The sequence below is a fragment of the Poecilia mexicana genome, unplaced genomic scaffold (genome assembly GCF_051168715.1).
Source record: "Poecilia mexicana isolate PSO_F unplaced genomic scaffold, ASM5116871v1 scaffold_18, whole genome shotgun sequence".
Lineage (NCBI taxonomy): Eukaryota > Metazoa > Chordata > Actinopteri > Cyprinodontiformes > Poeciliidae > Poecilia > Poecilia mexicana.
Window position 1 is genome coordinate 24,051,841 of NW_028263387.1, and position 22,303 is coordinate 24,074,143.

General features: G+C 36.9%; 2 protein-coding genes across 5 annotated transcripts; both read left to right on the top strand.

The window, feature by feature from the left end:
- The first annotated feature begins 659 nt into the window (after window positions 1-659).
- LOC106909890 (uncharacterized) lies at window positions 660-22,243 on the top strand. 4 transcript variants are annotated; one of them, XM_088016175.1, is made up of 3 exons: window positions 15,702-16,004; window positions 17,334-17,690; window positions 18,985-22,243. In XM_088016175.1, the coding sequence occupies exons 1-3, from the start codon at window positions 15,908-15,910 to the stop codon at window positions 20,037-20,039; spliced, it is 1,509 nt and encodes a 502-aa protein (XP_087872301.1). In that variant the 5' UTR covers window positions 15,702-15,907; the 3' UTR covers window positions 20,040-22,243. The 4 variants fall into 4 exon arrangements, with proteins under 4 accessions (XP_087872303.1, XP_087872302.1, XP_087872304.1 ...); XM_088016177.1 differs by lacking the exons at window positions 15,702-16,004; window positions 17,334-17,690 and adding an exon at window positions 660-1,311; XM_088016176.1 differs by lacking the exons at window positions 15,702-16,004; window positions 17,334-17,690; window positions 18,985-22,243 and adding exons at window positions 660-1,311; window positions 5,089-6,945.
- LOC148154280 (uncharacterized) lies at window positions 7,904-12,673 on the top strand. Its single transcript, XM_088016182.1, has 3 exons — window positions 7,904-8,228; window positions 9,526-10,823; window positions 10,877-12,673. Exons 1-3 carry the CDS (start codon window positions 8,018-8,020, stop codon window positions 10,997-10,999), a joined length of 1,632 nt encoding a protein of 543 aa, XP_087872308.1. The 5' UTR covers window positions 7,904-8,017; the 3' UTR covers window positions 11,000-12,673.
- Window positions 22,244-22,303: the final 60 nt, after the last annotated feature.

Consider the following 22,303-nt stretch of genomic DNA (forward strand, 5'->3'; position numbering starts at 1 on the left):
CAAGAAAATTGTTTCTTGTCTTGAAACATTAAATGTACATTAAATTATGGAATTATGTAAATATGTTCTTTAATTAAACACTGTAAAAGTGTGTCTGTTCATCAATGTCAATATAAAAATGATCAGAATAATTTCTATCAAATAAAAACATTGTGCTCTTGATTCAGAAATGCCCCAAAACAATTAAATGATCACATCAAAAGTTAGAAACTCTGTCTTTAGTCATTTCTTAAATAACCAAATATATTAGTGTGTGTGAGAAAATGTGTCAATGTATTAACTTAAAATACTTTGTAGAACGGCAATTTGTGAAGTTCGGTCCATTTAGCTTACTGGCACTTATTCCACATTCAATATGGCGGACGCTGTTACGTATCACAGCAACGGGCCGGCCCGCTCTATGAGGCGTCTACGTATTCATGTCTATCGTTTCAACTACAACTGACACTGTTTCTAATCATAAATGCTGTGTTTCCATTAGCTGCAGAAAATCCTCATAATTAACAGAAATAAAAGGCTTGGAAACACCAGATTGTGTGTAATTATTCACAGGGAGTGATTCACTCACTGAAATAAATGAACATTTCCTTAATGTCCTAAAATATTTAATAAAACTGTATGTTGAGAGGAGGCTCAAAGCGGAAAATTCAAGGGGGAACTAAACATCGTTTACAGTTTCTTCGGTACAGCTAAAGTGAAACACACGGAAAGCTACGGAGCATACGAAGTAACGTTAGCTCCACTTAGAAGGTCGTTTGAAAACAGGTTTGGTGTTATATGTAAATATTTCCGTGTTTGCAATAAAAATGTCTTCAGTTCAGCCTCAGAGAGAGTTTATAAACGAGCAGGAAACTCCTGTTGAAGAAACATTTACAGAGTTGAAAGAAATCAACGTTAAGATCTAGGAAGAGATGGAGGATCAGACAGAAATCAACGTTAAGTCCGAGGAAGAGATGGACGATCAGACAGAAATCAACGTTAAGATCGAGGAAGAGACGGAGGATCAGACAGAAATCAACGTTAAGATCGAGGAAGAGACGGAGGATCAGACAGAAATCAACGTTAAGATCGAGGAAGAGACGGAGGATCAGACAGAAATCAACGTTAAGATCGAGGAAGAGACGGAGGATCAGACAGAAATCAACGTTAAGTCCGAGGAAGAGACGGAGGATCAGACAGAAATCAACGTTAAGATCGAGGAAGAGATGGACTATAAGACAGAAATCAAGGTTAAGTCCGAGGAAGAGATGGACGATCAGCGCAGACTGCTGGATTTCAGCCCAATACCGAAGATCATCTTACTCCAGAAAGGTACAAAAATATGGGTTTCCATTTGTGTCAAAAATAAGCATAAATCATATGTGTACAGTAGTCCCTCGCCATATTGCGGTTCATCTTCTGCAGTCTCACTGTTTCACAAATTTTTTAACTTTTTTATATGCAGGACTGCATTTTTTAAATTCTGTGACAAAATTTACTGTATGAATCAGACCACTTTGGATGCGTTCACACTGCAGCCTGAAGTGACTCAATTCCGATTTTTTTGACGTAATGCGACCTGTATCCGATCTTTTCATGGCAGTGTGAACAGCACAGGTCGGATTCTTTTTCGAATCTGACCCATATCCGATACGTATCCGATTCAAATGCGACCTAACGTCCAGGTCGCCTTCATCCGAACTGAATGTCACTGTTTCTCAACAAATCTGACTATTCTGCGTCCTGATACGCGCAAGTGGGAAGAAAAACAACAACTATGACGGACTATATGAGGATTAAGTTGTTAATATGCTGCTCCGGCCGGACAACAACTTCAAACATGCAAGCTAAGTTCCACCGTTAGCCTCCATGTTTACTTCCGCAAACACTGAGCACTTCTTCTTATGGCGGTTGGCAGAACACTGAGAACGCTGACGCTATTGCGCCCTCTACTGCGCATGCGGGACACTTTCAGGTCGTTTGCCCGTTTACACTGCAGAACGCATACAGGTCGCATTTACTGGCAGTGTGAATGGCCCAGCCAAAAAATCGGAATTGAGTCACTTCAGGCTGCAGTGTGAACGCACCATTTGTTTCATATCTTGATTGGGTCAACGGACACCAAAGTGGTTTGTTCTGTGACTTGATTGGCCAAGAGAGTCGGTCGCAGCCTTGGTTCTTACACCGTAGTTTTCATATCGCTTTTGCTTTAATACGGTAGTGTTACTACACTGTGAAGTGTGTTGGCGATTTTTTTTATCGTTCAAAAAGATGGATTTATTTCAAGCCTCGTGTTGACTAAACATCCAGGGCCTTCGGCACCTGCCGCTGCACCCAAGCGCAAGAGGAGATGCTAACCCTCGCTTAAAAGGTTGAACTCCTGGATATGCTAAAAGAAGGGAAAAGCTAGGCGGCTGTAGGGCGCCACTTCGACATAAACAAGTCTTCCGTTCGGTACATAAAGAAGGAGGAAAAAAATTTAAGGACGACAGCAGCAGTAAGCTTTAACCAGAATGCGAATAGGGTGATAACCGTCCGCAATAAGACCATTGTGAGGATGGAGTCTGCCTTGTGGATCAACAACTGCAGGAAAAAGAACATCACACTGGATACAAATACCATCCGCATGAAGGCAAAAAAACTTTATGAAACTTTTGCTGAAAACGATAATGTTCCTGGCAATGAGGAGGACGATGATGCAGAGCCGGGACCATCCAGTGCTTCTTCCACAGGAACAACCTCATTTAATGCCAGCTAGGGCTGGTTTGACAAATTTCAGAAGAGCTTTGGACTTAATAGAGTCTCTATGCATGGAGAAGCTGCCTCTGCTGATACAGATGTAGCTGAGGAGTTTGTGAACAAATTTAAAGCCATCATCGAGGAAGGGGGGTACAAATCTGAACAGGTTTTTAATATGAATGAAACCGGACTGTTTTGGAAGCGAATGCCTTCTCGCACCTTCATAATGAAGGACGAAGCTAAAGCCCCTGTGTTTAAGGCCCAAAAAGACCATGTGACCGTGATAATGTGTTTAAATGCCGCAGGATTTATGATAAAACCAGGGCTTATTTATAACTCAAAAAACCCAAGAGCCCTAAAATACAAAAACAAAAATGTGTTGCCTGTGTACTGGATGCACAACCCCAAGGCCTGGATGACAAAAGTGCTCAGCTCGGACTGGTTTCAGTGCTGTTTTATCCTGGAGGTGAAGCGTTATCTGAGAAAGGTCTTGACTTTAAAGTGCTTCTGCTCATGGACAACACAGGAGGCCATGATGCTGATTTGTCCTACGATGGCGTGCGAATAGAATATCTGCCGTCAAAAACCACATCGCTGATTCAGCCTATGGATCAAGGGATCATCTGCGCTTTCAAAGCTCTCTACACCCGGAATGCGTTGCAACATCTTATTGAAGCTGTGGACTCGGACCAAGACTTCTCACTTAAGGCTTACTGGCGTGAATACACCATTGCATCGTGTCTCCTAAATATTGAGAGGGCTATTCAGGAGATGAAGAGTGAAAATTTGAATGCCTGCTGGAAAAAACTGTGGCCAGAAGTGGTCCGCGATAAAGGATGCTCTCCTGATGATCTCCATCACTCTGCGGTAGATAGAGCCGTGCAGCTGGCAAAGCAGCTCGGAGGAGATGGCTTCACTGATATGAGTCCTGATGACATAAATTCCCCTCACAACCATTATCAGATGAAGACCTGACGTAAATGACAAAGCCCACAAGTGAAGAAGATGAGGCAGAGGAGGAAGACGATATCTAAAGACAATATCTAACATATATGTTAGATATAATGTCTATGTTGTATGTGTTCGCTGTATATGCGTTCTATGTAGATGTTCTATATGTTATGTCTTTGGCTGTGTCGTGGTTATTACTCATTACTGCAGATGAATTGACAAGATGACAGCGAGTAATAACCATGACTCGCTGTCGATGTCGTAGGGCAACAGCAGTGCAGGAGTCAACACACAGAGGTGCCAGCTGTGTGATTGGTCCACTCCCAACTTTAAATGCATAAACTATAAAGCTATAAATCTTTTAGAAATAAATCTGCTCCTCAAGTGAAACTCTCAGAACACTGGAGATGCTTGCAATCTGGCCTTAAGATAAAAAAAAAAAAAAAATGAAGTGATTCCCCCCCACCCCAATTGTTAATTTTTCTAAAAATAAAATCAAGCAACACTTAGCCTGGTGGGGGTCTAGTAAAGCATGGCGGGCCGCCAGGCTTATAATACACTAGGGGAAACTCCGAGACTGAGATCAGATGTCTTTTTTTTTTAATTCACTAGAACACAGTAACCACTGCTTATCTTTACTGATCTACATAGAAACAACTTCAATAAGCAAAGTTACAAGTCATGGATAAAGGATCAAAAGATTATTTCATGGTGATACTGCAGATAATTAAATGATTATTTATTAATTATATTGATTGGGTAAGTTTACATTTTAATAATGTAACAACATATTTCAAAATTTAGTAGTAAATAAATGATTAAAACAATTTGTCATTGTTTATTTTCACCTTTCATATTTTATCTTCCAAGTTGTTCAAAATTAATGTCAAATATGTTCAATAGGATCATTTTGTCATTATTTTCTGCATGTGCGCAGTTAACAACAATCACCCACTGTTACCAATTCTGCTGCAAATCGCAGAAAAGTGAGATTTAGTCGTGCTTTTGAAAGTTCATGTTGAGTGTGTGTGAGTGGAGCAATATCTGACAATACCAGTGGTTGAAATTAAAAATTAAACTGCAGTTTCTCTTTAGGCATTTTATGTCACTCTTTAATGTGATATATATCCTGTAGCTACATGGAGGAAGAAAACTTTTTGTAATATTTGTCAGGAAGCCACCAGGTTAAACTATCACCATCTTGTTGGCTCACCTGGAGGTTCATAATATCATATTTTGACTCGCATCTAGTTCCAGTCTGGTCAGAAGAACCTAATTGGTTGAGTTAATATTCATTCTTGTAAGATTGTAATTTTAATATAACCCAAGTAAATCCTGTTTTGATTCATCAAGAGGTTAAAGTGAAGGATTCCTTGTTTGATTAACATTTAAAATCTTTTGTTTTGTCTTTTTGTCCAGATCTCCCACAACATTGTGTGTATAAAGAGGAGGAGGTTCTCAGTGAAACAGAACCACAGAGGAACCAACTCATCTCTCATGGCTCTCCAGAAGCTGAGAACCAGGATCAGGAAGGAAGCAATTCTGAAGACCCAGGAAAAAAGAGAAAGAAAGAACAGAAACAAAAGGAGAAATATGAGAAAACCAAACAGCAGAAAGGCAGAACTGACACTGAAAAACAACAAAAGCACAAGAAAGATAACCCAAGCCAAAAATTATATTCTTGTAAAATTTGTGATAAAACCTTTTTTCGAAACAAATACTTGACGTGTCACATGATAACTCACACAGGAGTAAAACCTTTCACATGTTCAAACTGTGGAAAAAGTTACAGAAAAAAGGGTTATTTAATTTATCACATGAGAATTCACACAGGTGAGAGACCTTTCTCCTGTGGAACCTGTGGAAAAAGTTTCTCTCGAAAAGACCATCTAAATGATCATATGAAAGTTCATACAGGTGAGAAGCCTTTCTCTTGTGGGACCTGTGGGAAGAGTTACAGTCAAAAAGGGACTTTAACTCATCACATGAGAATTCACACATGTGAGAAGCCTTTCTCTTGCGAGACCTGTGGAAAGAGTTGCAGTGAAAGAGGAACTTTAACTCAGCACATGAGAATTCACACTGGTGAGAAGCCTTTCTCTTGTGGGACCTGTGGAAAGAGTTTCTCTCGAAAAGACAATCTAAACGTTCATATGAAAGTTCATACAGGTGAGAAGCCTTTCTCCTGCGGAACCTGTGGAAAGAGTTACAGTGAAAGAGGGACTTTAACTCAGCACATGAGAATTCACACAGGTGAGAAGCCTTTCTCTTGTGGGACTTGTGGAAAGAGTTACAGTGAAAGAAAGACTTTAACTCAGCACATGAGAATTCACACAGGTGAGAAGCCTTTCTCTTGTGGGACTTGTGGAAAACATTTCTGGAGGAAATCAAAATTACTTGATCACATGAGGATTCACACAGGTGAGAAGCCTTTCTTATGTGGGACCTGTGGAAAGAGTTACAATACTAGAAGCAGTTTAGCTCGTCACATGAGGACTCACTCAGACTAGAAGCTTTAGAACAAAACACCTCAGATCCATTTTATGCATTCGCTCCAATGGAAAATCTGTTCGGATAACGTAAACAGCAAGAAAATGTTAAAGTCAACAGATTGTTGCCAGCTGCTAGTGATTCACTGTGTCTTTCAGTGTATGTCCAAGACAAACCTGAGGTCTTCTTTTGCCTACCAGCTTGTTTTCCTTAGTCCAGTTTTTTTGTTTTGATTCTCAGTCGTATTTGTGCTTCAGATCCCCATCAGTATCCCATTAGATACTGAAGTTAAAGAGGGTCACACATTCAGCAGGGTTAATTTCTGAGGGTTTCAATTTTCATAGAGTTCTGTCCCTTGTAGAATAATTGAGTTTAGGTTTTACATTTTTTCCATGTATGACTGGATGTTAAATACTTTACATATGAAAGCTGTGAAATGTTCTTATTTTCCATAAATGGAACTCTATGATGTTTGTTTGAAAAAAAAAATCTCAAAAATAAAATTGATCTGGTCATAATTTGATTCAGTGCTAACCACAGAGAGGATTTTATTTTCCCAATTTTTTGTCATTGTTATAATTTGCTATGAGAAGCAAAGTATATTATTGAAAATAATAAAATATACACCAGTATTTTGAGCAGAATATGCTTTTAAATAATGTTGATAAGAATAAATATTAATGGATTATTCAGTGATTGTCATCATTAACTGTTGCCATATTTTTAATTGTCAGATTTAAGTAAAGATCCTTGGAATAACAGTAAAACATGAGTTTTTTACCCAAATTGATATTCTTCATTTCTTCAGCATCAGAATTAGACATATTATGAAAAAAGTCACATTCATTAAATTTTACAAAATTAAAAGTATTTTTTTTTATTAATTAGTGTGTTATTATTCTAATCTCAATTGTAATGTTTTCATTCGTCATTAATTCTGCATTGACAGAGAAAATACATCTTTATGGACGTTTCATGCATCTTTCATTTACTGTATCCAGAGATAACACTGCGGACGATCTACAACACTATAATGTGACACACACAAAAAAAGAGAAATTCTAAGGATATTTTCTAAAAAGTCAAAAATCCATAATTTAGTCGAGTTGCCCAAAGCCTTCTGTTGTTAAGAGCTTTGGATTTCTGATCCTTTTCAGTTTTGTTGACCTCAGTCAAATTAGTTTCCCTCTTTCTGATCTTGATGTATCTGCAGGCTCCTATGAACACAAAAATCTTATGAAAATATGACAAACCTTTTCAAGAAATTGTTATCTTTTTTTCAAAATTTGTAATGAAAATGTCTTTGCAGGAAAGTCTTCTATAATGTGGACCACAACGTTTGGAAAAACATCTTCAAGAGTTCTAACATTAAATACAGGATTTTGTTGGTTTTATCATAAAAATTAACTCAAATTCTAAACAACTACAACCTGATATAAAACATTAGATTGTTTTACAAACTAAAAAGATCATACTGAAAAAATTACAATATACATCCCAGCATGGTTCTTTTGTAAGATTCCATGTACCTTTGATAACTGACTGCACATTTCTTGGGTGTTTTTTTATTCGTTAGGCTGATTAAATATTCTCATATCTCAAATATCCTCATAAGATAGATATAAAAAGTATAAAAACACCATCTGTGTGTAATTATTCTATATACTATGTGTTTGTTCAGAGGAAACTCAAAGCGGAAAATTCAAGGCGGAACTTAAAATCGTTTACAGTTTCTTCAGTACAGCCAAAGTGAAACACGCGGAAAGTAGTGCACACGAGGTAGCATTAGCTCCTCTTGGAAGGCAGTTTGAAAACAGCTTTGGTGTTTTAGGTAAATATTTGTGTGTGTTCAGTAAAAATGTCTTCAGTTCAGCCTCAGAGAGAGTTTATAAACGAGCAGGAAACTCCTGCTGAAGAAACATTCACAGATTTGAAAGAAATCAACGTCAAGATCGAGGAAGAGATGGAGGATCAGACAGAAATAAACGTCAAGATCGAGGAAGAGATGAACGATCAGCGCAGACTGCCGGGTTTCAGCCGGATACCGAAGCTAATCTTACACCGGATAGGTACGAAAAACCTTCACGTTATTGACCTTACTCCAGGGGAGTTTACTGGGGAAGCGATTATCGTTGTTACTTCCGGCGGCTAGCGGAAGTAGCATTATTTCATTGTAATTTGTAGGGTCTTTGCTAATCTATATTCATGATAGAAGTTACATCTCTCTTTTCGGTTATAATACAATATTTAGTAAAAACTTGTTTAGGGACGCACCGTCTGCTATCAGAGAACTGCTCAGTACAGATTTCTGAGTTTAATCACGGGGAGCGACAGGAACACGATCGTTACGTTTTGTAACGGAATGACAGTTCTGACAAGCTGCTAGCAGCTTGTTTCTCTTTAGAGCCGACAGCAATAAAGAGAAAAACAGAGAAGATCTGAGGTCTGTCATAGATCTCAGTTGTGCCGACAGTATGAAACACCAGAACTACACAATATTAGCTTGGTGTGATATAAATTTTGTTGTTTGTTTGAATTTAAAAAAATAAGAAAGTTTAATATCTGAGTATTTGTCATTATGATTTGGCCAGAAAAATTTATTTATAAGACAAAATAAAATATCTGGATTTATTTAATCCATCAGAACCAGAACCTTGAGGTTCTCCGTTGCTGAATGTTGCTGCAAATCAGCAGAGAAATAACCGGAGCTGCTGCGCTCCAGACCGTAATACTGAGAATCTCCCCACTGGACTAGAACCGAACCGAATCACACATTAACCTGTTATAGAGAGCTATGTTCCACTGGAAAATATCATTAGATGCCCTTGTGGAGCTACAGTAAGGTGCACTCTATAGTCATGAAAGTACTGTCTAATTATTTGACATCTTCTCGTTATGTATCAAACATTCAGGTAATCCTTCTGTATTGGCAATAAATGGAAATGATTCTGTCGAAGAATTGTAGAATTTCTCCTCAGCAATTTTTCTCTTTTCCTCTTTGCTATCCATGGCCCACCACACACCCGTTGGTTTATTTACAACAGCCACCTGCCTTGCACCCCGCCCAGGTGAAAGGAACATGTCGCAGGCTATGTTGCAAATCTTCGTTGACAGAAATGTTGAAATTTAATATTTATTCTACACATCTTTATAGCATTGGAAAACGTTAAGAAGGATTGTGTCGTGTTTGTTCTCCTACAGAAACCATATTAAAACAAAAAATATATTTCCCACAACCCTTTTTTTCCATTTTCAAACAATTTTGAAAAAGCTGCAGAGAGCCACTAGGGCAGCGCTAAAGAGCCGCAGGTTGCCAACCCCGGTCTTATACATGTTTAAAAGCTTTTGTTTTGTCTTTTTGTGCAGATTCCCTACAGTGCTGGGTGTATAAAGAGGAGCAGGTTCTGAATGAATTCAGCAACCAGGACAGGAAGTCCACTTCATATAAAGAAGAACCTGAACATCAAGAGTTCAAAGAGGAAGAGAAGCCACTCTGCATCAGTCAGGATGAAGAACAGCTTGTGCTGAAACAGGAGACTGATGACATTTCGATGAATTCTAATGTGCAAAGAATCCACAATGAAACAGAACCACAGAGGAACCAACTCATCTCTCATGGTTCTGCTGAGGATGAGAACCAGGATCAGGAAGGAAGCAAATCTGAAGACCCAGGAAAAAAGAGAGATGAAGAACAGAAACAAAAGGAGAGATGTCAGAAAACCAAACAGGAGAAAAGTAAAACTGACAGTTCCAAACAAAAAAGGCAAAAAATGATGGATCACATGAGAATTCACACAGGTGAGAAACATTTCTCATGTGTCAACTGTGGAAAGAGTTTCAGGCGGAATAGACAATTGATTGAGCACTTGAGGATTCATACCGGTGAGAAACCTTTCTCATGTAGAACGTGTGGAAAGAGTTACAGACTACGATTGAGTTTAAAACATCACATGAGAATTCATACAGGTGAGAAGCCTTTCTCTTGTGCAACCTGTGGAAAGAGTTACAGAGTAAGACATAGTTTAACTTATCACATGAGGATTCACAAAGGTGAGAAGCCTTTCTCTTGTGCAACCTGTGGAAAGAGTTTCATTGGGAAAAGTAATTTTCGTTCTCACATGAGGATTCACACAGGTGAGAAGCCTTTCTCATGTGGGACCTGTGCAAAGAGTTACATGGTAAAAAATGATTTAATTGATCACATAAAAATTCACACAGGAGAGAGACCCTTTTCTTGTGTGACTTGTGGAAAGACTTATGTATATAAATCTGATTTGAATCGTCACATGAAGAGTCATACAGGTAAAAAGCCTTTCTCATGTGTGACCTGTGCAAAAAGCTTTGGAACCAAACAGATTTTAAATCGCCATATAAGGATTCACACTGGTGAAAAGCTTTTTTCTTGTGTGACTTGCGGAAAACGCTTCGGAACCAAAGAGATTTTAAATCGCCATATACGGACTCACACTGGTGAAAAACCATTTTCTTGCGTGACCTGCGGAAAACGCTTTGGAACCAAAGATAATTTAAATTGGCACATGATGATTCACACAGGCGAGAAGCCTTTCTCTTGTGGGACCTGCGGAAAGAGCTACAGAACAAAACATAAATTAACTCATCACATGAAGATTCACACAGGTGAGAAGCTTTCTTGTCTGAGATCTGTGGGAAAAGAGAGATGTCAGAAAACCAAACAGGAGAAACGTAAAACTCACAGTTCAAAACAAAAGAGGCAAAAATAGGATGGATCATGAGAATTCACACAGGGGAGAAATCTTTATCATGTGTGAACTGTGGAAAGAGTTTCATTTGGAAAACAAATTTACTCAACCCTATGTAGTCGCTGCCCGCCGTGCGGCATACAAGCATGTGACGCATTTATAAGGCTTCGTAATAAATGAACCACATACCGAGTTTTCATTTCGACTGTTGGACAGCGCACTGACTTCAAACTTTATAAAAGTTGTGTTTTTATATGGGTTTCGTGGTTATTTACCTCAAAATAAAGCCAGAAATAAGATTGATAATTAACGCCTTATTTTGTGGGGTCTAAGTGTACCACATTTCGAAACAACCAATGAAAATGTGTTGACAGTCTGTTGCTAGGTAGAATGGAGACACGCGGAGAGAGACGAGAGGGCGGGGGGGCGGTATTTGGATACGGCAAGAGACTAGGGCACAGTGATGCTGGGAATTTTACTAGTTTTTTTAGTCTATAAGTGTGTTAGAGTTCGTGGTGTGTGCAGGGTTAGTAGTAGTTTTGCTAGCTATCGCTACATGGCTTCATAGCGAGCGCTGACGCACTGAGAAGAGGCTGTGCCGGGATGGCCATTTAGACGAGCTATTTATCTCACTTTAAAAAAGTGAGATAAATACTACTCGTCTCTTCAGTGACATTTCATGCTGTCACTTCATTGTAAGGCAGCCTGTGCCTTTCATCACAATACAATCATTACCAAGTCAAAACAACAAATCTCTGTTCCTCTCATATGTATAATAATTCACTGGTTAACTTTACAACTGAATCTCAGCCTAAAAAAATTACAACCTGATATAAAAAATCAAGTTGTTTTACAAACTAAAACGATAAACCCAAAACATTACAATGTAAGTTCCAGCATGGTTCTGTTGTAAGATTCAAAGTACCTTTGATAACTTACTAAAACCCACATTTTTTGAGTAACTTTTTATTAGTCTGATAAAATATTCTCATAAATTTTAGTTTTATGTATGCGGCCATGAAAGGAAAAACATTAATTTTGTAATTGTTGAGAAAGGGGCAGATTTTTTCAAGGTTTTTCTTCTTTCTGCTCCTTTTCACTCATGCAGATTAATTGTTACAAGACATTGTTGCGTACATTGGTGATGAAGTTTGTTTGGTTGAGTGAATAAACTTATTGATTGATGGATTGATATTTGAGTCCTATCTTTATGTTTTTGTGTGAATTTTGACATGTTTGTGCAATTTGTTTAGTTCGGCTTTATTTTGCCTGAAAGCGTCTCAATACTGACTTTCTTTGACAGTTGAACTTTCAGCGTTACAGCTCGGCACAACTTCATCACAAAACAGGTGTTCATAAAAGCCATATAAGCACAGTACTCAAATTTGTTTCTTCTTGTTTACATTTGTAAAAATGGCTGAGTAACTGATTTCTACAACAGCTGTCTGAGGCGAAACAATGTAGTTGTCAAGACATTTAGGTTCTGCAACAGGAAACCAGGTTCATTACAGTATATTGATATTTCATAAAGCTGCAAAGTGGCTTTTGTTTCTTAGCAGTGAGGAGCTTCAGTTAAACACTTTTTGTTCCTTTGAGAGGCATCACAGTGTTTTCCTCTGTTATTTTGTATTTCTGACGTAGTATGTTTTTTAATGTGTTCATGTGTGTACAATAACAACTCCTTCCTCAGATATTGCATATATGTAGTATAATATGAACAAAATACTTTAGTGGCCTTAGTAAAAGGCTGCAGAAAATCCTCATAATTAACAGAAATAAAAGGCTTGGAAACATCCTTGTGTTTGTGTAATTACTTTAATACTGTGTTTCACTCACTGAAATATATTAACCTTTTATTAATGTTGTAAAATATTTAATATAATTGAAAGTGGAGAGGAGGCTCAAAGCAGAAAATTCAAAGGGGAACTAATCATCGTTTACAGTTTCTTCACTACAGCCAAAGTGAAACACACGGAAAGCTACGGAGCACATAGACATAATTAATGTCTTTGGACATAAATACGTAGACCCGTCATGGGGCGGGTCGGCCCGTTGCTGCGATACGTACAGCGTCCGCCATATTGAATGTGGAATATGTGCCAGTAAGCTAATACAAGTGAATGGACCGAACTTCACAAAGTCCCGTTCTACAAAGTATTTTAAGTTAATACCAGTCATTGACACATTTTCTCACACACGTTAATATATTTGGCAAACAAAGAAATTACTAAAGAGAGCGTTTCTAACTTTTGATGTGATTATTTAATTGTTTTGGGGCATTTCTGAATAAAGAGCACAATGTTTTATTTGATAGAAACGATTCTGATAATTTTTATAATGACATTGATGAACAGACACACTGTTACAGTGTTTTATTAAAGAATATATTTACATAATTCCATAATTTAATGTACATTTAACATTTCAAGACAAGAAACAAATAATTTTCCTGTATTCATTTTTTATACGTTGTTATAAAACGTATAATAACGTAAAGATCAAGTAATTCTGATCTTTCATCCTTACCTGGGGAAGGTAATCCTAATGAATCCAGTTTGTTTCGTAAAACGGTTGAAATAAGTCCACACAGCCCAGGACTTAAGGAGCTCCGATCGCTCTGCTACATAGACCAACCATTTTTGATACAAATGGAACCCCATAATATGGAAGATGGCGGACGATGTTACCTACGACTCAGCGCTCCATGAGGGGTCTACGTATTGATGTCGATGACGGAGTACACGAGGTAGAGTTAGCTCCTCTTAGAAGGTCGTTTGAAAACAGGTTTGGTGTTTTAGCTAAATATTTCCGTGTTTTCAGTAAAACTGTCTTCAGCTCAGCCTCAGAGAGAGTTTATCAACGAGCAGGAAACTCCTGCTGAAGAAACATTTACAGATCTGAAAGAAATCAACGTTAAGATCGAGGAAAAGATGGAGGATCAGCGCAGACTGCTGGATTTTACCAGGATACCGAAGATCCTCTTACACCGGATAGGTACGAAACACCTTCACCTTTTACTGATTAGTCGGGTTAAAGAGAGTTAAAGAAAACACAACGATACAAATAATCGTTGTGTTCGGAAAACTATTTAAAGAATCCGCTCATATTGTAAACATTAAATAGAATGATGAACTTTGACCTGAATTGTTGACTAGTCAACATATAATATCTAAATTATAGTTTGTGTTCCGTAACGGTCTTAACTTTACTCAAAGTACTGTTTAAAGTTGGATTTAAAAGTATTAGTTTTAATTATGTTTGTGTGTAATCTATTTGTTTATGTCATATTGTAATTTATATTTTGTATTAATTCTTTAAATATAAAATTAAATATATTGTTCATTAAATAAAGTTTCAGTTTATAAAATTCTGGATTTTTACCGAAGAATCCTTTTTGCCTTTAAATTAATGACTGGTTATATAAAATAGTGTATGAAACCTTAGAGAACACTCTTAAGGTAATATAACAGGATTAAATCAAGCTGCTGTTTGATCTGTTTTTGTCCTGGAGCCACGAGGTTTAATTATCACCATCTTGCTTTCTCTGCTGGAGATCCATATCTATGAGAAGTAAAGTATATTATTTAAAATGTATGTTAAAATATACACTAGTATTTTGAGCATAATGTGCTTTTTAATGTTGATTTGAATAAATAATGTATTTTTCAGTGATTGTCTTCATAACTGTTGCCATATTTTTAAATGTCAGCTTTAATTAAAGCATCTAAGGATCCTTGGAATAACAGTAAACGTTGAGTTATTTTACACGAATTGAGATTTTTCCTTTCCTTAATATCAGAATTAGACATTCTAAAAAAGGTCACATTAATTACAATTTTAAAAATTAAAAGTATTTTTTATTAGTGTGAGTCATTATTCTAATCTCATATGTAATGTTTTCATTAGTCATTAATTCTGCATTGACAGAGAAAATACATCTTTATGGACGTTTCATGCATCTTTCATTTACTGTATCCAGAGATAACACTGCAGACGTTCTACAACACTGTAATGTGATACAAAAACAAACCAGAAATTTATTTTAAATTCTAAGGATATTTAAATTAAAGTCAAAAATCCATAATTTAGTCGACTCGCCCAAAGCCTTCTGTTGTTAAGAGCTTCTGATTTCTGATCCTTTTCAGTTTTGTTGACCTCAGTCAAATTAGTTTCCCTCTTTCTGATCTTGATGTATCTGCAGGCTCCTATGAACACAAAAAGCTCTTATGAAAATATGACAAACCTTTTCAAGCAATTGTCATGTTTTTTTCTTTCAATATTTGTAATGAAAATGTCTTTGCAGGAAAGTCTTCTGTAATGTGGACCACAATTACTCTCCTCTTCTCACTACTCATCTCTTCAGTGACCTTTTATGTTGTCACTTCATCGTAAGGCAGGATGGACCTTTTATCACAATACAATCAGTTATTACCAAGTCAAAACAACACATCTCTGTTCCTCTGAAATATAAAATAATTCACTGTTTAATTTTACAGCTGAATCTCATTCTAAACAACTACAACCTGATATAAAACATTAGATTGTTTTACAAACTAAAACGATATCCAAAAAATTACAATATACGTTCCAGCATGGTTCTTTTGTGAAATTCTATGTACCTTTGATAACTGACTCCAATCCCATATTATTATTTTTTTAGTCTGATGAAATATTCTCATCAAAAATTCCGCGTTTCTTCATAATTATTAGGCATAAAAGGTATGAAAACATCCATCTGTGTGTAATTATTATATATAATGTCTGTGTTTGTTCAGAGGAAATTCAAGGCGGAAAATTAAAGGCGGAACTAAACATCGTTTACAGTTTCTTCAGTACAGCCAAAGTGAAACACACGGAAAGCTACGGAGCACACGAGGTAGCGTTAGCTTCTCTTGGAAGGTAGTTTGGAAACAGGTTTGGTGTTTTAGCTAAATATTTCCGTGTTTTCAGTAAAACTGTCTTCAGCTCAGCCTCAGAGAGAGTTTATCAACGAGCAGGAAACTCCTGCTGAAGAACCATTTACAGAGATGAAAGAAATCAACGTTAAGATCGAGGAAAAGATGGAGGATCAGCGCAGACTGCTGGATTTTACCAGGATACCGAAGATCATCTTACACCGGATAGGTACGAAACACCTTCACGTTTTACTGGTTAGTCGGGTTAAAGAGAGATGAAGAGAACGATATAAATAATCGTTGTGTTCGGAAAGCTATTTAAATAATCCGCTCAAATTGTAAATATTAAACAGAATGATTTATGTTAGACATGTCATCATATAATATCTAATTTACAGTTTGTGTTCCGTAACGGTCTTGTCTTTACTCAAAGTACTGTTTAAAGTTGGATTTATAAGTATTAGTTTTAATTATGTTTGTGTGTAATCTATTTGTTTTTGTTTAGCTTTTGTTCATGTCAAATTATAATTTCTACTTTATTCATTGTTTAAATATAAAACTAAGTATAATGTTCATTAAATTAATTTTCAGTTTAGAGAAATTCTGGATTTTTACCGTAGAATAATTTTAGCTTTAGATTAATCAATTATTAATCAATTAATAATTGATTATAAAATAGTTTATGAAACCTTCAGGTCTGAAAACCAAATATTTTTATTTTGACATTGCCTCAAATGAGGCCTGTCTTCAAACCTATGTTGTATAGATGACTCAACCCTGAACAGAAATATTTTACACTAACAGATTATAGAAATATTGTTTTGAGGTTAGAAAACATAGATGTTTTTATTATTTATTCAAGTTGAAAAGCTTTATGTTCCTTTTTAATAAGAAACCCAGGGATTTTCCCAGTGTATTTTTGGAAACCTGCTCTGTTAAGCTGAACTTAACAGAGTCTTTCTCAATGCAAAGCGCCGACAGGTCTGCAATTGCAACATACGCCAGAGCGTCGTTGAGGCGCATGGACCATTCGAGGTTCTTACAACTTTAACTGTTGTTGCTGCAGTAATAAAGTACAGATGTTTATTACTGCAGGAACAATGCAGTAATACACATCTGCACCACTTACTGCAGCAAATCAGGATCAGAAAGAAGACATGAAACCAAAACCAGCAACAGGGTTTAAAATGCTCATTTTCTTTAATGTGCATTAGAAAACAAGCTGTTCTATGCATTAAATGTTTTCAGCATAGAATTATGTGTAAGACTCTAAGGTAATATAACAGGATTAAATCAAGCTGCTGTTTGATCTGTTTTTGTCCTGGAGCCACGAGGTTTAATTATCGCCATCTTGCTTTCTCTGCTGGAGATCCATAGTATGTTTTGACTGGTTTCTAGATCCCTTCCAGTCAGACAGACTAAAGTGGTTAAGTTAATTTTTATACTTATGAATTTATCATTTTAGTCTTTGGATCACTTGAAAAGGCTCTAAGTGATTAAAGTGAAGGACTCATTCTCTTACTCACATTTAAAGCTTTTGTTTTGTCTCTTTGTCCAGATCTCCCACAGTGCTGGGTGTGTAAAGAGGAGGAGGTTCTGAATGAATTCAGCTACCAGGATGGGAAGTCCAGTTCATGTAAAGAAGAACCAGAACATCAAGAGTTCAAAGAGGAAGAGAAGCCACTCTGCATCAGTCAGGATGAAGAGCAGCTTGTGCTGAAACAGGAGACTGATGACATTTTGGTGAATCCTCCTAATGTGCAAAGAATCCACAATGAAACAGAACCACAGAGGAACCAACTCATCTCTCCTGGTTCTGCTGAGGATGAGAACCAGGATCAGGAAGGAAGCAAATCTGAAGACCCAGGAAAAAAGAGAGGTGAAGAACAGAAACGCAACAAAAGATGCCAGAAAGGTAAAACTGATTGTTCACACCAAAAAATGCACTTCAAAGCTCACAGAGTCCAACAATTATATTCTTGTAAATTTGTGATAAAACCTTCTCTCAAAGCAGTTGCTTGACCAGACACATAAAAACTCACATGGGTAAGAAGCCGTTCACATTTTCAACCTGTGGGAAAAGTTTCAGTCAAAAGAATAGTTTAATTTACCACATGAAGATCCACACAGGGCTTTCTCTAGTGAAACTTTGCTTCTATTAAATCAGCAACATGAGATCATGACATAGCAGATAGATGTTCATAAAATTCATCAACAGCTGTATGACATCCTGACTTGGTAACCAGTCAGACCATCATCAAGGAACAGGAGGCGTGTTTCATAGTGGACTGCAGTCAACTACACTGTGAAACCATGACAATGTATTTATATCCATCCAGTTATCACTAATAACAATTTATTGACTTAATTTAGCTGCTGCAACATGACACAAGCTGCAGCGATCTGCTACTGGCACCTGGGTCCCATTTCCCAATAGCACAGGTTGCCAGACCAGCCAGTGTCCTTCCACAACCTGGTACGGGTTGCCACAACCAGATTAATAACGGCATTGTAGGAGCCAGTACATCTTTGGAACTTAATACAAAATGTTATGTTGTGTTTACATGAGTTTAATTTTTAACTCTGCTATTTTAAAAGATAAGCATGTGTAATTGTATTATGCTTAAGCTTATTATGTGGTTTCTTTTGATTGGTTATTGACTAATTAGTTTATGAAATATGAAAGTAGTTGCTTATTGTAGAAGTCTGGCACCGTGAGAGTAACACAGTCTTTTGACCGTCACTTTCTACTTGTTTTGAATCTGTTTATTATTTTTATTTCTTGTTATTAAGTCCAGTAAAGACTTAAAAAGATGACAGTCGTATTCAAAACCTCTTTTTATAGAAGAAATGTTTCACGTATGATGGCTTTAAGGGGCTAGACTAGTGAGAGCTTGCCGCAACTTCAAGCTTCAAGGGTATACCACGGCTTTTCTGTCACAGAAAATTTATGTTTTTTAAACAAAGCACAAAACAAAAAAACAAAAAAGCAAATACTGAGGATGTGGAGGCCTTTAAGTGCCACATTTTGACTCGCATCTCGTTCCAGTCTGATCAGAAGAACCTCATTGGTTTAGTTAATGTTCAATCTTGTAAGATTGTAATTTTAGAATAACCCAAGAAAATCCTGTTTTGATGCATTGAGGTTAAAGTGAAGGATTCTTTGTCTGATTGACCTTCAAAAGCTTTTGTTTTGTCTTTTTGTCCAGATCTCTCACAACATTGTGTGTATAAAGAGGAGGAAGTTCTCAATGAAACAGAACCACAGAGGAACCAACTCATCTCTCATGGCTCTCCAGAAGCTGAGAGAAAGAAAGAACAGAAACAAAAGGAGAAATATGAGAAAACCAAACAGCAGAAAAGAAGAACTGACACTGAAAAACAAAAAAAGCACAAGGAAGCTCACCAAGGGCAAAAATCATACTCTTGTAAAATTTGTGACAAAACGTTTTCTCGAAACGGTCACATGATGAGTCACATGAGTTTTCACACAGGTGAGAACCCTTTCTCCTGTGGGACTTGTGGAAAACAATTCTCTCGAAAAAATGATTTTAACGTTCATATGAAAATTCATAGAGGTGAGAAGCCTTTCTCTTGTGGGAGCTGTGGAAAGAGTTACAGTCACAGACAGACTTTAACTTGTCACATGAGAATTCACACAGGTGAGAAACCTTTCTCTTGTGGGAGCTGTGGAAAGAGTTACAGTCACAGACAGACTTTAACTTGTCACATGAGAATTCACACAGGTGAGAAGCCTTTCTCTTGTGAGACCTGTGGAAAAAGTTTCTCTCGAAAACATACTTTAAATGGTCATATAAAAATTCATACAGGTGAGAAGCCTTTCTCTTGCGGAACCTGTGGGAAAAGTTTCTCTCGAAAAGATACTTTAAATGATCATATGAAAATTCATAGAGGTGAGAAGCCATTCTCTTGTGGGACCTGTAGAAAAAGTTTTGCTCGAAAAGATTATTTAAATTTTCATATGAAAATTCACACAAGTGAGAAGCCTTTCTCATGTGAGACCTGTGGAAAGACTTTCAGGTTGAAAAGGCTATTGGTTGATCACATCAGGATTCATATGGGTGAGAAGCCTTTCTCTTGTGGGACCTGTGGAAAAAGTTTCACGCAGAAAACAGCTTTAAATGTGCATATGAGAATTCACACAGGTGAGAAACCTTTCTTATGTGGGAACTGTGGAAAACATTTCAGGTTGAAAAGTCATGTACTTAGACACTTAAAGATTCATATGGGCACGAAACACTGACATGCGGTGAAGTTCATAGCTGGTGAGGCACTGACTTACGATGTGTAAATTTAGACACCATCTTATTATTTACGTACTGAAATTTTGCACCGGCATAAAACACAGGAGGGCAAAATGACTATTCTTTTATGTCATCCATATCGGCGCTAATTTAAGAAATATTAAAGAATGAACTGTTGACAAAAAAGTTACAAATTGTTGATTTTTTGTTCCCTTTCAGTATAATTAATTCAGAAGTAATTAGATTCATATAATTACAATAATAAACTTTTACTGTTCAAAAGAAAACTGCTGCAACACTTGTGGTAAAAAAAAAGGTGAGTGTAGTACTGTTGATTGTATTGTATAACAAAAGTAAATGTTAAAAAATTAATGAAATTGTGTTGAATTGATAACAGATTGTTTCATCGTTCAAATTAGATTTGAGATATAAAATTCTATTTGTCTTATTTTGGTGCTTTTGTTAGAGGGGTCATTTTTCACCCGTAGGACAAAGGGAGTAAACAGAATGTTAAGATCGCATGAGGGTTAAATCAGTTTTTGTTTTACTTCTCAGTCACATTTGTACTTAAGATCCCCATCAGTATCCCGTTAGATACTGAAGTTAAAGAGGGCCACACATTCAGACAGGTTTATTTTCTGTGGATTTCAGTGTTTTTGCAGTTCTGTCATGTAGAATATTGAGTTTAACTTTTACATTTTTGACGATTCCATGTATGATTCGATATCAACTATTTTACATTTTAAAGCAGTGTATTTTTTTCCCCCATAGATTGCTGGGGTTCAGATGACGTAGCACCAATGCCATGCGATGCAGATGAGGGTCAGGAAGTAAATGCAGCACATTTAGTTCTGTTGATCCAGAATGAAAATGCCTAAAGTCTGTCCTGTTCCTGATAGGTATTTTTCGTGAACCTACATAAAAGAACCACAGACAACGTACATTGTTGACAAAATAAATTTAAAATAAGCTAGTTTTAAAACTTAACATGTCTTGACTCAAATGCCCTAATTGTGGTTTTGAAATTAGTAATGTATTCTGGCTCTTTGACCTTTATTTTACTTGTAGTTACAGCAGATGGTTTGCTAGGATCGTTTGAACTGCCTTTTGTCTGTGGGAAAACAATACAGGAGAAGTTGTAGCTTTTCACACTCATCTGTGAAAAGCCATAAACACAGCAGGAGTTTCTGGCTTGAAAGAGGGTCAGAGATAGCTCCTGGTTGGAGGAGCAAAGATACGCCTTATTTGAATCAATTAAATACAAGAGGATAAAACTTTCTACACAGAAGTAACAGATCAGATTTGCTCTTGCAACTCTCCAAAGACGTCTTTGCTTTTCTTTCTTTCCTTCTTTTCCAAGTCTGTCAGGTAAATGAATGTATGTCTCCGTTGTTCTGCAGTTTCTGTTGTAAGTTTATGCATTGTCTTATATTGGATTAAACTCTGTAATTCTGTGATGTCAACACGCATTGTAGTTTTCCTTGTGGCCACACGCGGCCCGCCGAGAGGACCTGGGATCTAAAGGAAGAGAGAGAGCCAAACATTTTTCCAAAGTTAACCAATTTAGAAATTTCTTTCTTAACAACATGAATTTTATGGTCAAAGTTTTGCAAAAGGAGAGAAGACTCAGCAAACTGCTCCTCTGAGCTGTTCACAGAGCGTTCTGCCCTCTCTCTGCTAGAGCAGGCCTTTTATTTGGGAAAACAAAAGTGAGAAAAGAAACGACAAAAACAGATGGCAAGCTCTATCTAACAGACAAGTCACCAAGCTCTACATAACCAAAGATATTTTCTCACCCATCCAAATGTTCAGAATCGGGTGATCCAATCCCTTTCATGGGACATTTGTATAAAATGAAGCACAGACCAGAACCAGGTTAGTGTGACACAAATTGTGAAATAGATGTTAAAGATGTTTAAGGTTTGCAGCAGGAAACCAGGTTCATTACAGTATATTGATGTTTCATACAGCTGCAAAGTGACTTTTGTTTCCTAGCAGTGAGGAGCTTCAGTTAAACACTTTTTGTTCCTTTGGGAGGCGTCAGAGTGTTTTCCTCTGTTATTTTTATTTCTAACATATTTTCTTTGTATGTTTTTAAATGAGTGATTAATAATATCTCTTTGCTCAGGTACATGTATGATGATACAAGCAAATTACTTTGATTGTCTTTGTGGCTTTAATTAAAGTTATCTGTCTTCTTACATCTCGGCTCTTCAGTGACGTTTCATGATTTCACTTCTTTCTATGGAAACATGAACCTTCA

Excerpts from the sequence above, each read along its gene's own strand:
- LOC148154280 (XM_088016182.1), top strand. The coding sequence starts at position 8,018 with ATGTCTTCAGTTCAGCCTCAGAGAGAGTTTATAAACGAGCAGGAAACT. Across the intron at positions 8,229-9,525 it reads GCTAATCTTACACCGGATAG|ATTCCCTACAGTGCTGGGTG; the intron begins GTACGAAAAACC and ends CTTTTTGTGCAG. Across the intron at positions 10,824-10,876 it reads AGCTTTCTTGTCTGAGATCT|TTCAAAACAAAAGAGGCAAA; the intron begins GTGGGAAAAGAG and ends TAAAACTCACAG.
- LOC106909890 (XM_088016175.1), top strand. The coding sequence starts at position 15,908 with ATGAAAGAAATCAACGTTAAGATCGAGGAAAAGATGGAGGATCAGCGC. Across the intron at positions 16,005-17,333 it reads GATCATCTTACACCGGATAG|ATCTCCCACAGTGCTGGGTG; the intron begins GTACGAAACACC and ends CTCTTTGTCCAG. Across the intron at positions 17,691-18,984 it reads CAACAAAAGATGCCAGAAAG|ATCTCTCACAACATTGTGTG; the intron begins GTAAAACTGATT and ends CTTTTTGTCCAG.